At 46.0% G+C, this 14,078-nt stretch overlaps 2 protein-coding genes across 4 annotated transcripts in view; one reads left to right on the forward strand and one right to left on the reverse strand.

The window, feature by feature from the left end:
* LOC133141530 (AP-4 complex accessory subunit RUSC2-like) overlaps window positions 1–14,078 on the forward strand; it is a 42,364-nt gene that overhangs the window by 8,538 nt on the left and 19,748 nt on the right. The window lies entirely within an intron of this gene.
* Window positions 51–6,112, reverse strand: LOC133105501 (uncharacterized). Of its 3 annotated transcripts, none has more exons than XM_061215641.1 (2): window positions 4,112–6,112; window positions 51–1,803 (listed from the first exon to the last, which is right to left on the reverse strand). In XM_061215641.1, exon 1 carries the CDS (start codon window positions 5,821–5,823, stop codon window positions 4,849–4,851), a length of 975 nt encoding a protein of 324 aa, XP_061071625.1. In that variant the 5' UTR covers window positions 5,824–6,112; the 3' UTR covers window positions 51–1,803; window positions 4,112–4,848. The 3 variants fall into 3 exon arrangements, with proteins under 3 accessions (XP_061071625.1, XP_061071624.1, XP_061071626.1); XM_061215640.1 differs by having other exon boundaries at window positions 51–1,806; XM_061215642.1 differs by lacking the exon at window positions 51–1,803 and adding an exon at window positions 3,195–3,274.

Consider the following 14,078-nt stretch of genomic DNA (forward strand, 5'->3'; position numbering starts at 1 on the left):
TAGATTTTAGCAGACAGGGTGTCTATTCTTATACCATTACACATCCTAAATTATCACATGAATACATTACGGTGAAAGCCAATCAGATGAGTGGTCACCCCCTCAGAAATCCATTTTCCTATAACCTTCCGCAGGAGTGGAACACAGCAACAAAACACCAATGCCAATATAACAAAAATTACCGCACAAGTCATTCCAATTTTAACGAAAACACCGTACCAGGAATCTAGAAGCCATGACCAATTCCCCCATGGACTGACTCCTGAGTTCTCACTAAGTTCTTTTCGTAGGTTTTTAATTTTAAGCATAGCATCAGTAAAGGAACCTTCCGGGCTAGTATTGTTAGGGATGTACGTGCAACATTGGTCTCCAAACATTTCACATACACCTCCTTTCTCTGCTAATAGCCAGTCTAAGGCCTGGCGGTTTTGCCAGGCCATTTTACTTGTGGCATCCAATTGTTCGCCCAGGGCAGTCAAAGCCTCATCAGTGTAATTAATAAATCGCTGTTGATTATAGTGTATATAATTTATCCACTCTACATTTTTATTAGGTTGTACCCATATAAATATAGATGCGAAACCTGCTTTTACCTCATCCATGGCCTTATGTTCACATGGGATGCCCCTCGGTTGGCCAATAGCATCTAAGTACACTCTACTGTCGCCTTGATACGCTCTTCGGCGCATACTTTGAGCGCTCTGGTCATGGAAGGTACTTACATCCACCCTAAGCACCTTCATAACCCGAGCACAAGTTCCAGTCCAATTGGTGGGCAATGTCTAGGTTAAGGGTCGGGAGAGACCACAGGCCCACCATAAGTCAGCCAGCGGTATCCCCGTCCCCTGGAGAGCCCACTGTGGAGGTAGAGCACACCCGTTTGTTGACTGTGTATTTTCCAATTCACTTACGTTCCACGTTTTACTACAATTGTTGGCTGGGAATGCCCCTACATTTACTACCCCATTTGTACGTTTATAACATTCTATTTTAGATTCACCCACTCCCCATTTTGTGATATTTTCTTCCCTCTTAATTTCGGGCCACATGGTCACATTTGTACAGTGGGCAGAAGCATTATAGTGTCTTGATCCTTGCATCATTAAACACAAATACGGGCAGGTCCCAGCCCCTCTAGTACAATTTTGTACACATAAACAGTTTTTTGTTCTAGTCATATTCAACAATATAGTTCGGTTTGGTTTGCTGCTGCACATTCATCATTTATGTTTACAACCCCACACATTGCCTCACAAGTCTCTCGGTGCTCCATCAGCCATCTTGCACATGTGGAAGTGTTGTAGGGTGTCGGAACGACCCAAACGACACAGTCCCCTCTCCCTTCAGTTTCTTTCATTGCTGTGTGATTAGCCCATTTCCACCATACGTTGTGGGTGGCCCTGGCCCAGAGAGAGTCTGGTACACCTCGTTGTGTCCTATTTTCTTGAGTGTCTTCCGAGCCCTTTCTGTCCAGGTGATAGGCAGTGGGAGCACATGAGGCTATAGTGATTGTCATAACCCCAAGCCATACCACTCGCCATTTGTCCCCATTGCTGATCAGAGACAGCCTATGGCTCGTCACAGGCATCCCCCTCGTTTGTACAGCTTGCAGTGACGGGCGTGTATCCAGGAAGTGCGCTCAGCTACTCGAACAGCCGTCGGAGTCGTGAGTAGGATCTGGAACGGTCCACGCCACCTGGGTTCGCACCACCTCTTCCTCTGGAAGTCCTTCACCACCACCCAGTCTCCTGGTTTCAGCTGATGGCCAGGTTCGTCACGTACGGCTGGTTGTGCTGCTTTCACCTGCTTTGAGACAAATCGCAGTGCCTTATTCAATTCCACACAATATTGAGCCATTTGATCATCTACTGGCAATTGGGGGCCCCACGGGGGTTCTCATGGGTCTCCCCGTGATGACCTTGTGGGGCGACAATCCTGTCGTCTTACTTACCGCTGACCTCATGGACAACATGACTATGGGCAGAACTGTTATCCAATCCAGCCCTGTTTCTGCCATTGTTTTTGTCAATTTGTTTTTGACCACTCCATTTGCTCTTTCCACTGCTCCTGCACTGGCCGGGTGATAAGCGCAGTGGAATCGCATGTCAATGGAGAAAAATTTGGTCAATGCTTTCATCAAATTGTTATAGAAATGTGAACCTCGATCTGAGGATATTCGTTTTGGTATTCCCCACCTGGGAATGATTTCCCTAATAAGTGCTTTCGCCACCGTTGTTGCATTTGCATGTCTGCAAGGAAAAATTTCAATCCATTTTGAAAACATATCAATGATCACCAAACAATATTTTTGGCCTCTGCAAGGGGTTAGTTCAATGAAATCCATCATTAAGTACTCAAACGGCTCTTGTGCTGCTGGTTGAGCGCCTGGTTCCGTTTTTACTGCTACTCCGATGTTGTGTGTTGCACACACGATGCATCTGGAACAAATATTTTGTGAGTGACTTTTGAATGCACATGTGCTGAGGTCCCAATATTGTTTCATTTCTGCCACCATCCCTCCTTTTGACACATGGGTCTTTCCATGTGTCAATTTCAGTATGGAACCAAACATTGGGGTAGAAAAGGTTTACCTGAGGCTTTCCCCACCCACAGACCATCGACCTTTGACCCTTTGTTTTTCCATTTTGCCTTCTCTGTGGCGGTAGCCATTTCCTGACTCTCTTGTATTGTAAGCTGTGGGTCTTTTTGTTCATTCAACATTTGGAGGGTCATTTTCACAGGGGCATGTGCTGCTGTCTTAGCAGCCGCATCAGCTGCTGCATTTCCTCTAGCCACGGGTGTACTGTCCCCAGTGTGTGTGCGGTGCATTTGCAAACTGCCACAGATCTGGGCAGCATGATGGCGTCCAGAAGATTTCTGACCAGGGGTCCATTTTGAGTGGGTTTTCCCGCACTGGTGAGAAATCCTCTGTGTTTCCAAATTGTACCGAAATCATGTACCACTCCAAATGCATAGCTGTCTGTGTAAATTGTTACAACTTTACCTTTTGCCAAATGACACGCTCGGGTAAGGGCGAACAATTCTGCAGCTTGGGCAGAAAGGTGACCTGGTAGCCAGGCGGACTCTTGTACCGCATGTTCAGTTACTATTGCATAGCCCACATGATTTTCGCCGGTTGTGGGATCCTTTGAAGCGGATCCGTCTACGAAAAATTCAATATCCGTATTCGGCATGGGTTCTGTTTTTAGGTCTGGTCTGGGGGTGAGGACTTCCTCCAAAACAGCAACACAGTCATGTGCTTCTCCGTCTGCTTCTGTGGGAAGAAGAGTAGCAGGATTTAAAACAGTGCATCGTTTCACAACAACATTAGGTAGGGTTATTAATACATGTTGGTAGTGGAGCATGCGCGAAGCTGAAAGGTGAGCGGTTTTTTGTTTCAGCAGTATTTCTGCCACAGCATGCAGAACCACAGTGAGCTGTCGATACACACACAAAACAGCGATTTTTGCTCCTCTGTCAAATTTACAGAAAATGCGGTAGCTTGTGGCCCCATATAGAGATCTCCTATATACTTTGCCATCTCCTAGCTTACCCAAGAACCCCCAATCTTCCTGCTTTGTTACCTTCATTGTTACATGCAATTTGTCTGACGACATTTCATCCCCTGGTGCTTTGCAATATCTCCTTCTCCTATGTATTGCTTCGTTCTTTAGACATGCAGCTGTTGGTGGCTCTGTGATCCCCCATGCATAAATCCATTTTTTATTTTTAACGGGCTTTGTCCCTTGTGTAACAACCATTTCTCCGTTTGTACCAATTATACAAATATTAAAAAGTCGAATTAAATCTCTTCCTAATAGGTTTACTGGACATGTTTCGGAAAATAAGAAAGAATGATGGGTAGCGGTGTTTTCACTAACGGTAGGCAGCGGCTCAGTGAAATTTTCATAAACAGTACTCCCCCCCACATTTACGGTATTTAAGCCTCTTCCAGACATTGCTGGCTGCACCCCTTTCCATGCATTCTTACTTATTACTGACACCCCGGCCCCAGAATCGACCATAAAGGTCATGTCTTTCCCATTTACTTTTAATGTCCAATTTGGTAAATCTCCTGGTTTGCATTTTATCAACATTAATGTGGACTCACCCGTCTGGCGCATGCTCCATCCACCTTTCCCCCCGCACCTTCATGCTTGTTCGTCAAACTGATCAGGATGATTCACTGTGCCCCGGCCCCGTGGAGCGTTTTGCCATTCTTGCTCGCCTCTTTCGCCCAGTCTTTGGTCTCCTCTGCCCTGTCCTTTGTATTTCCTGGGACAGTCTCGTGCCCAATGTCCTTCTTCTCCGCAGACATAACAAGGGCCGTTTCTGTCGCCGCTTCTCCCAGCCCCTCTTCCTCTCCCCCTTCCACGTCCTCTGCCTCTTCCTCTAGCTGGCTGCTGACTCTTCAGCTGTTTGAGTTGGAGGTCAGTTACTTGTACCATCTGCATCTGATGTTTTTTGTTGTTTTTTTCTTTCTTTTCTCTTTCATTATTTTCCGCATGATGTGCATGGCGTCGTAGGTCATCCAGGCAGGCATGCTGCCATCCCACAAGAGTCTGTTGTATCGCTGCCCGTAGGCTGGGTCTCAGCCCGTTCATAAAGTGTTGACTGAGATACGACTCATATAGTGTGTTTTGTACTCCCGGGAATGGTTGGGGCTTCGGCAATCCTCCATGCAGTTCCACAACACTCTGCAGCCTGTCTTGATATTCTTCCACTGTTTCTTCGGGTTTCTGCACGGTTCTGGCCAGTTTACCTGTATCCAGGTGAGTGGGAAAAACATTTGTGAGAGCTGCCCTCAAAGCCGCAGTCTGTAAGCCATATGGGGATCCTGCTACTGGGTTATAGACAACGGTAGGGTCGAAAGGCAGTCACTTGCCCTCCGTCGCCCGGTACTCCAGCTCTGTCTCTCACCTTTCCCCACCTGGTGCCCAAATGCTTGCGCATGATGCCTTCCAGATCATTACTGCTTGGTTTAGCACACTGTATTATTTCCATCAATTTGTCATAGAAAGTTTCTCCCCCGGTTTGACTTGGGTTCGGTAGTTCCGAGCAGATTGCCCTCAGTTCGTCCCTAGTATAGGGTCGGTACACCAATTGTACCTGCCCTGGTTGATGGGGGTCCGGACATTCTACCATCGGAAACTGTCCCATTGTCAGCTGGGGGTGGGGAGGATCATCAGGTTTAGGTCCATACCACCCTTCGGGATCACCCTGATATAGTTCTTTATTCCATTCTCCTTCTGGGATGTCTTTTAATCCATACTGGCGTTCCCATGCCTCTGCGGTGTGTGAAGGGGCTCTGTCTGCTGCACTTCCTGTGGCAGGGAACTGACAGTTTGGTATTGCGCACGGGTAGTTTTTCCGTGGCTGATACTGTAATCCCGATCTGGTGTGGCCCGTGGAGGGTGTCAACGTTGGTGGCTGAGGGGTCCCTCTTCCAGGAGTCTGTAGGTGTGGTGGCGATAGCAGAGTCGGGGCTGGAGCAGGCGGTATCGTCGGGGTGTTGAGGACCGGGGCTGGCTGGTGCGATGGAGGTGCTTGGGGAGGTGGACGGGGCACCGGGCAGTCCAGGTCCGTGTCAACCTCGGAATGTTTTAACATGGTTAGTGAGGGATATAAACAGGGTGTGCTTTTCCCACTCGCCCCAGCTGAAAAATACGACGGAGGCTGAGTTTCTCCTTTTTTATCATTATTTCTTTGTTGTCTCGCCTGCCTTTCACGTGCCTCTCGTTCCCATAACTCAAATCCCCTTAATTCCTTTTTTTTTACAAAAATGTCTTTTCCTGGTACAACTTTCCATATTTTTTCTAACATCCTCTAACCTCTGTGTTGAAAATGTGCCTTTTAAAGGAAACCCATGTTCTTGCCAAATTTTTAAACCTTTCCACGGCTGATGGTCCGTGTTGGTTCCACATTGTTCTTAAGGGTCCTGTAAATTGATCACAGCCCACATTTAGCTCCTTCCCGCAACTATTCCCCATTTTAACAATTACAGAAAGGTACCAACCTGAAATGAGTCTTAAGGCCTTACGAGATCTCCGGTCCCGGACCGGTGCGTTCGTCAACGCATAGGCACGCCCTACACCCGGTGTAGTCTGCCCAAGTCTCGTTCTAGTTGCCGTGGGGTTGCCGCTCAGTCTTTCTCCTTCCTCAGTATTCGGATCTCGTATCGCTTTCTCCCCCCGAAGGCGGTCTTTGTTTTAGGGATCCGGATCTCGGGTCGCTCCCTCTTCCCGGAGGCGGTCTTCGTTTTTAGTCCCGGACTAGGAAGACTAAGCACCTTCTGAAACAGACAGCAGTTAGAGATCCTGCCAATCCCTTTCCAGTCCCGGACTGGTGAGACTCAGCCCCTTCTGAGACAGAAACGAGTTAGAGATCCTGCCAACTACGCCAAGTTACTGTTGGGGAAGTTCCCTTTGAGTTAGGAGAGACTTCTTGCAAGCAACCTTTCCCGTTTAAAAGAACCCAGTTCTTTCACAGCAAGGAGAGTTTCGATAATACAAACTTTATTAACCCTATAAGAAAGCACGGAGAATGCCTCACACCAATGTGAGAAAACACTCTAGATTTTAGCAGACAGGGTGTCTATTCTTATACCATTACACATCCTAAGTTATCACATGAATACATTACGGTGAAAGCCAATCATCTTCAGACAGTGTCTCGGTATTTTTCCCACACGTTGTACTCCTAGGCCCACATCTGCTCCTTAAGTCATATAACATTTGTTTTGCAATGAACCCACTGCTACAGTATCTTCAAAGGCTATATTTATCATCCGTGGTTCCTCCTAGGCTGGTTAAGGAGGAACCGACCTTGGATGCGCTTCCTCCTCATTCTTTTCTAACAGGCACCTGAGAGCACCCAACAATGGGAGGGTGTTCTGTCTTATCTCCTGAAGCCGCGGCCGAGCACTCACCCCTCCCTTACATTTTTGCTGGTTATCTGTCACAAGCACAATTTATTCTTTTTAAGCAGTTTTCTAACTATAAGCATTATACATATCTGGATACATATATCCTAGGTTGCATTGTACTACATTATATTTTTCTCCCACAATAGCACTGGCTGTCAGTCAGAGATGGCCCAGGCCCTGGCGAACGGTATTGAGGGGTCGGCAGTTCCCCCCCCCCCACCGTGCCCAATTATGTGCCATCTTGAAAAGATGGAATACATTTAAAAAAATGTTTTTATAGGCCAGTTGCAGTGCGGTTTTTAGAGCTGAGAAGTGAAAAGATAAGTGAAGAGAACTGATGGCCAGTTACTGGAGTGGCAAAAAATGTCCATTTTGGCCAAGCTCCAGAAAGCAAGCCATTTACTCTGCCATAACACCCTTTCACAACTAGATGTGAAACACACGTTATTACGATACACAGCTCAATCAGAGATTTAGGAATCGGGGAGTCGCATGTCAGTCTTCCATTGGCGGGGCAGTTGGACAGATAGGAGCTCTTTTTGTTCAGCAGCACTGAGCCCTGAGTCTCAATCATGGGTGCTTGTCACTTTGGTTCCAGTCTGTCTGGACTTAAATTCCAGACAAGTGCAGCATTTGACGCTGCACACTGCGGTATTTATCAGTGCAGCCAACTGCCTGTGGCTATTTTGTTTTGCGTTCATACTAAATGCCATTCCATGCCCTGTGTTCCTTCCTCTTTTATTTTTGGGAAATGGACTGGATGGACCTTTGACTCGTAGAGTAGACTGTCCATCTTCATTTATATTTCTTCCCCATGACAACTGTTTTGGAGGAGACTGCTCCAGAAATAGCGGTTGAGTAGAGGCGTCACACACCCAGACACTGCCTCTCTGTCCAGCTGCTGTGCCACACCATCACAATGGCCTTTCCAGAACCTTCCCCGACGAACAGACCACAGGGTGACCCCCGCTCTTTTCTGGGAAAGAAGGGATGTTTTAACTTTCTCCTTTGTGCTGGTAGTGAGCATTAGGAAGAGAAGTGCCAGAAGGCCCACCCTCACTGTATATTGGGCATACAGTATTTCTTTGTATTTGAGTGTCTCGCTCTTTCTCTCCCTGTCTTTTTTCTCTCTGTCTCTCTATGTCTGTGTCTCAATCTCTCTCTCTCTCTGAAACTCTTGTACGCTTCTGTGATAGCTTTTAGGGGATCCCTATAATTTACTAAATATAAAAAATGTGCTGTTTGTGAATGCTGTGTGGCTAATGCTCTGCAAGCTGTACAAATGAGCACAGATGCGTTCTGAAGTGATTGATTCCTGTAGTGTTATTCTTGAGAAAGATCCGGGATAGGGAGGGGCCATTTTGGAATAAGGCCCAGTTCTCCCTGATCATTCCGAGCTGAACAGCTGTGATCATCACATAGCAGAGTGCGGTAATGCGCTTGTGTGTTTGTGAGGTAGTGAAAGGCTTGTTAAATTGGGAGGGAATTAATTAGTCATCTCGGAACTGTTGCTGGTTGACTCAGTCGGTTAAATCTTGTGTAATAATAATCAATTCTGTAATCTTTTTACTATCTGCTGAATGTAAAATTTCATGTAAATATAATGTTAAATGTACTGTACATACTGTATGAATTGGCATTTGTTTGTTTTTTTGTGGTTCTTAGTGCAACATATAGCAGACTTTGATCATTTTTAGTCTGTTCCTAGAGACAGGATGTTAATTTGTGCACAGAGAATTGTAATAAGCGCTAATTATTATGTATTAATTCACACACTGTAAATTACAGATTTTTTTTTTCTTCTTAACAAATATTTGAATTTTATATTTAGATTTAATTTCAATCTTATTTTATGGATTCAAATTATAAAAATAAGACAAATAAGACAAATGACAAGCAGAACGTAACTTAAAGTAATATTTTTGACATGAGAGATAATGTTTTGACACTTAACACTTTAAGACAAGACTTTTCTTTCCAGTGCTCAGACATTGGCTTCAGGGGCTTTACCCATCTCTCTCTCTCTCTCTCTCTCTCTCTGTATCTCTCTGTGTATCTCTCTCTCTCTGTATCTCTGTATCTATCTTTGTATCTTTGTATCTCTCTGTGTATCTCTATCTATCTATGTATCTCTCTCTCTCTCTGTATCTCTGTATCTATCTATGTATCTCTCTCTCTCTCTCTCTCTCTCTCTCTCTCTCTCTCTCTCTCTCTCTCACACACTCACACACTCACACACACACACACACACACACACCACACAACTGTTCTCTCTGGCATTTCTCCTTGGGCATTCTTGTAAAAGAGAACACGTTCTCAGTGGATCTCCCTGGTTAAATAAAGGATAAAGAAAAACTATCTGTAAAATGTTGAAAATGTTTCCAGTGTTTAAAGGGAAGTGTTTGAATCATTTAAAATGAAGTGTTTGGGCCAGGTCAGCTCCAGCCTATTCTCGCTAAGACTGAGATAATGGATACGGCATGGAAAAGGGTGAGTTCATCTCCGCCATTAACTTGGCAACCGGGGTGTTGTTTGTGCCTCACAGCAGAAGAAGGGAAGGGCGAGATGGGGGGGGGGGGGGGGGTTTCCATGGTTCCCTTCAGATGTTGGTGAGATTATTTTTCAGATTATACCCAGATGCTGGCGGGGAGAAGCACAAACATGCTCTGTCTGGAGTCTGAAAAACAAGGCGCCCAGTCCCAAAAATGAGCGCAGAGTTTTTGCAGGTGGTGGTGTTTGTGGTTGTCTCTGTGGAACTGAGGCAGTTCACAGGGCTGCCAAATTTTACACTGTCTCATTGGAAGGGCTTGCTCAAAACTGTATCTTATAAGTGCTGGAATCAAAATATAATATAAAGGTTATGTACTTTCCCTGTATTTTAAATGCTCTGGCTGTGTGTGACATCATCATTTGGATGGCATCATTATTTGTTGCACTTTTGTTTGTGTGTTCGGATTTGAGCTTAATGTGCTGTAGATTAATTTGTTGTGGATTCCATGAGACATACGGCGTTGGTGTGTAACCCGGAGAAGATTCTCCCATTCTTCAGGAATGTTCCCTATGTCAGTTCCTCTTGGTCCAAAGCCGGTCCCCATTTTTTTAATGAAGAAAGTGATTCGTTTCTAAATGTTTATCAGCATGGAGTGAAAGCTGTTGTGTCTTGCAGGAGGGAGGTGACTTTGTAATGTCATATAGAGGAGCAGATAGAGACTAGCAGTGGAGGTGACTTTGTAATGTTCCCAACCACGCTGCCTCTGCAGAAAATCAGCTCACAGATGCCTGCATAAGGTAGCCGTGACGGGCTGGAAACATGTGTAAGAGTGTGAGGCAGTGCCTTATTCATCAGCATCTGATGACAACCACTTACAGTTGTTTTTTCTCATGCTCAGGAACGTATGTGTTCTTGCTGCATCAATCATGCATGCGTATGGATACTCTCCTACTCTTCTGTGAGCGTGACCATCCTTTAATGTTAGCATAGACCCTGTGGAGCCCTGGGTTAATGAATTGGATGACTGGCTGAATGGATCTCCTGGTGTCCTGAGTTCTTCTCCCTGTTGCCCTTGCTGAGGTGTCATGCGGATAAGTGGTGTGTATGTAATTACAATGGCGTGTGTGTGTGTGTGTGTGTGTGTGAGTGTGTGTGTGTGCACTTGTCCACAAGTGTGCATGTGCATGTGGTATGTGTCTTAATTCTGCCTTCAGAATGTATGGCACGTGTGGGTGTGTGTGTGTGTGCATCTGCCTGTTTGTGTCCATATTTGTGAGCGTGTCTGTGTTTGCTCTACAAATAGCTTGCGGGCGGACAGCAGCTCTGTGTCTGTACTCTTATGTAACTGAACTCCTCCCAGAGTCTGGCTGTAATAAGCAAAGCAAAATGGCCGCCCTGTTCCCAGGCTCCTGGTGGCGCATCTCCCCTGTGAGTCTTAACCGACCGTCTCATAAGGAAACAGGGCAGTCCTCTGCCTCACTGCTTATTTTCTCTCACAGCCTCAGCGAGCATGATCACAGGCCTGAGGGCTTTCAGACAGAGAGAAAGTTGTAATTAAATCATCGCTTGGATGGTCATTTGCACATAATCCCTGAATTCTACAGTGTTTGCTTTGTATCTCATCATCGGTCAGGATCCTTCCAGTTATTTGATGAATCGATGTGCTCTTTTGGCGTTCAGCATCAATAGATCAGAAAGTTATAACTACATGGATTACCAGGATAGTCAGCTTTGGTGATGTGTGTGCCTACGTGTGTGTGTACGTGTACTTGTCTGTGCCTGCTTGTATCTGTATGTCTGTGTGTCTTGTGTGTGTATACTTGTGGGCATGAATGCAGGTGTGTGCGTGTCTGTATGTGAATGCATAACAGCGTGTGAGTAGGGGTGTGTTTGTGTGTATATGCGTGTGTGTGTGTGTGTGTGTGTATACTTGTGGGCGTGCATGCAGGTGTGCGTGTGTCTGTATGTGAATGCATAACAGCATGTGAGTAAGTGTGTGTGTGTGTGTGTGTGTGTGTGTGTGTGTACTGTACTGTATGTGTCTGCGCTGGGATTGAGCCTGGGGAATCAGAGATGAGCTACTGCAGGGCAGGCTGTATGTGCTGTCCAATCGAATAGCAGAGCAGGCCGGTATGTCCAATCAGACGGCAGTGCTACGCAGACGGTGTGTGATGGGAGACAGAGACGGTGACACTGTCGACACGTGGTACAATGCAGTACATTTCTGAAAGGACAGAAAGAGCAGAAGGACATTGTGAGGTGACATTGATTTAGCTTGATTTGCCTCTGGTGTCTCGCTTGCTACTGTCAGTATACGCATTGCTCTGTCTGCCAAGCGAACAAATAAATGGATTAACAGTGATGTCTTTTCTCAGCCTGGGGATGTGATTTTTACGTGTGAAGATTATGGTCAGATCTACAGTTGCGATAGCCTCATTTTTCCGAGGTGGAGTCTTGGTGCACTGTTAGGATTTATTCCTGTTTTTATAAGATATGATTGTTTTAATTACTAACATTTTGTAATTTAACTCAGATCCCTGAATGCCTCGTCTGAAGCTCCCTCTGTTTTCATTCCCCCCCCTCCCCCCCGTACTTGAGAAGAGAAAGAAATTACTGCCCCCCCCCCGCGCTAGTTTGATCCCTTGGCACGTTCCAGTCTGTGAGCATGCTCAGTCTGTGCTGTGATGCTGTTGCTATAGCAGTGAGAGAGAGACACAGGGAGGGAGCAGGGGGATGAACAGCCGTGTGATGCTCTCTCCGTGTCCCTTTGCACTGGTATGTCTGTGCATACAGTGTGAGTATGTCTTTCTGAGTGTATATGTTTGTGCATGCACGTGGGTGTGAGTGAGTGTGTTTGAGAGTGTGTGTGTGTGTGTGTGAGAGAGAGACAGAGAGCGAGGCATGAATATAGGTGTGTGTGCATTTGAGAGAGAGCAGGTATAGGTGTTTGTGTGTGTGTGTGTGTGTGTGTGTGTGCATGCGAGCGAGAGAGCATATATATAGGTGTGTATATGTGAGAGACAGCGCACGTATAAGTGTGTGTGCCTGTGTGTGTCGGCTAAGTATGAGCGTGCGTGCGCATCTGTGTATGCGCGGCTGTGTGAGTCTGCGCATACGTGCGAGTGTGTGCTCCGCGGAATGCGCAGTACCTCTGCAGTGCCTCTCCTCTGGCTCCCTGCGAGGCGGCTGATTGGACAGGAGAGGGCTGCTCGCGGGATGCACAGGTGCGAAGGGAGAGCCTGGCAGGGGGACCAGCAGCAGGCAGGCGGTGACGAGGGCAGGGGATGAGCAGAGGTCTGGGGTCCCCCCCCCGATTTTGTGACTTCCAGCTACCGACCTCCATGATGATGTTAATGTCTGGGGACGGTCACGGCCAGGCCTGGGAACAGGGCTATGAGTGAGGGCAGGGTGGTAGGGCCGTCTCAGATTCTCCCCACCTCTGTGTCTGCTTTCAGAGTTTTAGGCTTCAGGGGAGAGGATCAGTAAGTGTTCTTTTTTTATAATCGAAGGTAATTTGACATAACTGCATATACACTCATTGAGGTATTTATTAGTCTTCTGCTGCTGTAGCCTATCCACTTGGAGGTTTGACATGTTGTGTGTTCAGAGATACTCTTCTGCATACCACTGTTGTAATGTGTGATTATTTGCATTACTGTCACCTTCCTGTCAGCTTCGACTATTCTGGCCCATCTCCTCTGACTTCTCTCATTTACAGCACATTTTTGCCCACAGGATGTTTTTTGTTTTTCGCACCATTCTCTGCAAACTCTAGAGACTGTTGTGTGTGAAAATCCCAGGATATCAAGCAGTTTCTGAGATACTTAAACCACCCTGTCATATAATATAAATAATCATTCCACAGTCAAAGTCACTTAGATCACATTTCTTTCCCAATCTGACATTTGGTCTGAAAAACAACCTCTTGACCATGTATGCATGCTTTTATGCATTTAGTTGCTGCCACATGAATGGCTGATTAAATTTGCATTAACAAGCTGGTGTACAGGTCTACCTAATAAAGTGCTCGCTGAGTGTACATCATTTATTTATTTATTAGCATTGCAGTGGCAGCCATTGTTGTTTGATGCATATATAATAAGCATTAGAGGATTGAACCGTAAGTATTTAGACTTTTTGTCTTGTCTTTGAAGTTAATATGTGGATGTTGTGTTTCAGCTGAACCTCCTGGCCCTCAACCCCAGACTTCCTGTTGAGAGTTCTCCTGTCTGGGGCACTTTTGAAGCCTCAGAATCTGTCCTGTCTGGATATGGAGGCCAAGTATTAAACCACTATGTTTGCAAGGCTTGGATCGCAGGCATGAGGCCTTGGCTGCCATTTTGCTGCTACTCACCATATTTCACCATTCAGCATCCCTGTAGAATAGGAGAAACTAGGGGAAACTGCAGGCATGCACCTGAATGGAGTTGCTGAATGTTTTTTATGTTTTCTTGGTTGCCTCACCATGAGTTCAGGGCCGTTGAGTTTTCTATTGGTTTTGTATAGTTTTTCCGGGGCTAACCAATCCTCCTCCCAGAGATCTGCCTTCTTGTAGGTTCTGGGCAACCCTGATTTATGCTCTTGTTTGTTGTTTTCTAGATCAGTGCTTGAAAGTTTGTGTTCAGACCACTGTCCTGTTTTTGGTCTGAAACTGGTTTAAGG

This window comes from Conger conger, chromosome 12 (genome assembly GCF_963514075.1).
Source record: "Conger conger chromosome 12, fConCon1.1, whole genome shotgun sequence".
In the NCBI taxonomy this organism is placed as follows: Eukaryota; Metazoa; Chordata; class Actinopteri; order Anguilliformes; family Congridae; genus Conger; species Conger conger.

Coding starts and splice junctions, on each gene's coding strand:
- LOC133105501 (XM_061215641.1), bottom strand. CDS start 5,823: ATGTTAGAAAAAATATGGAAAGTTGTACCAGGAAAAGACATTTTTGTA.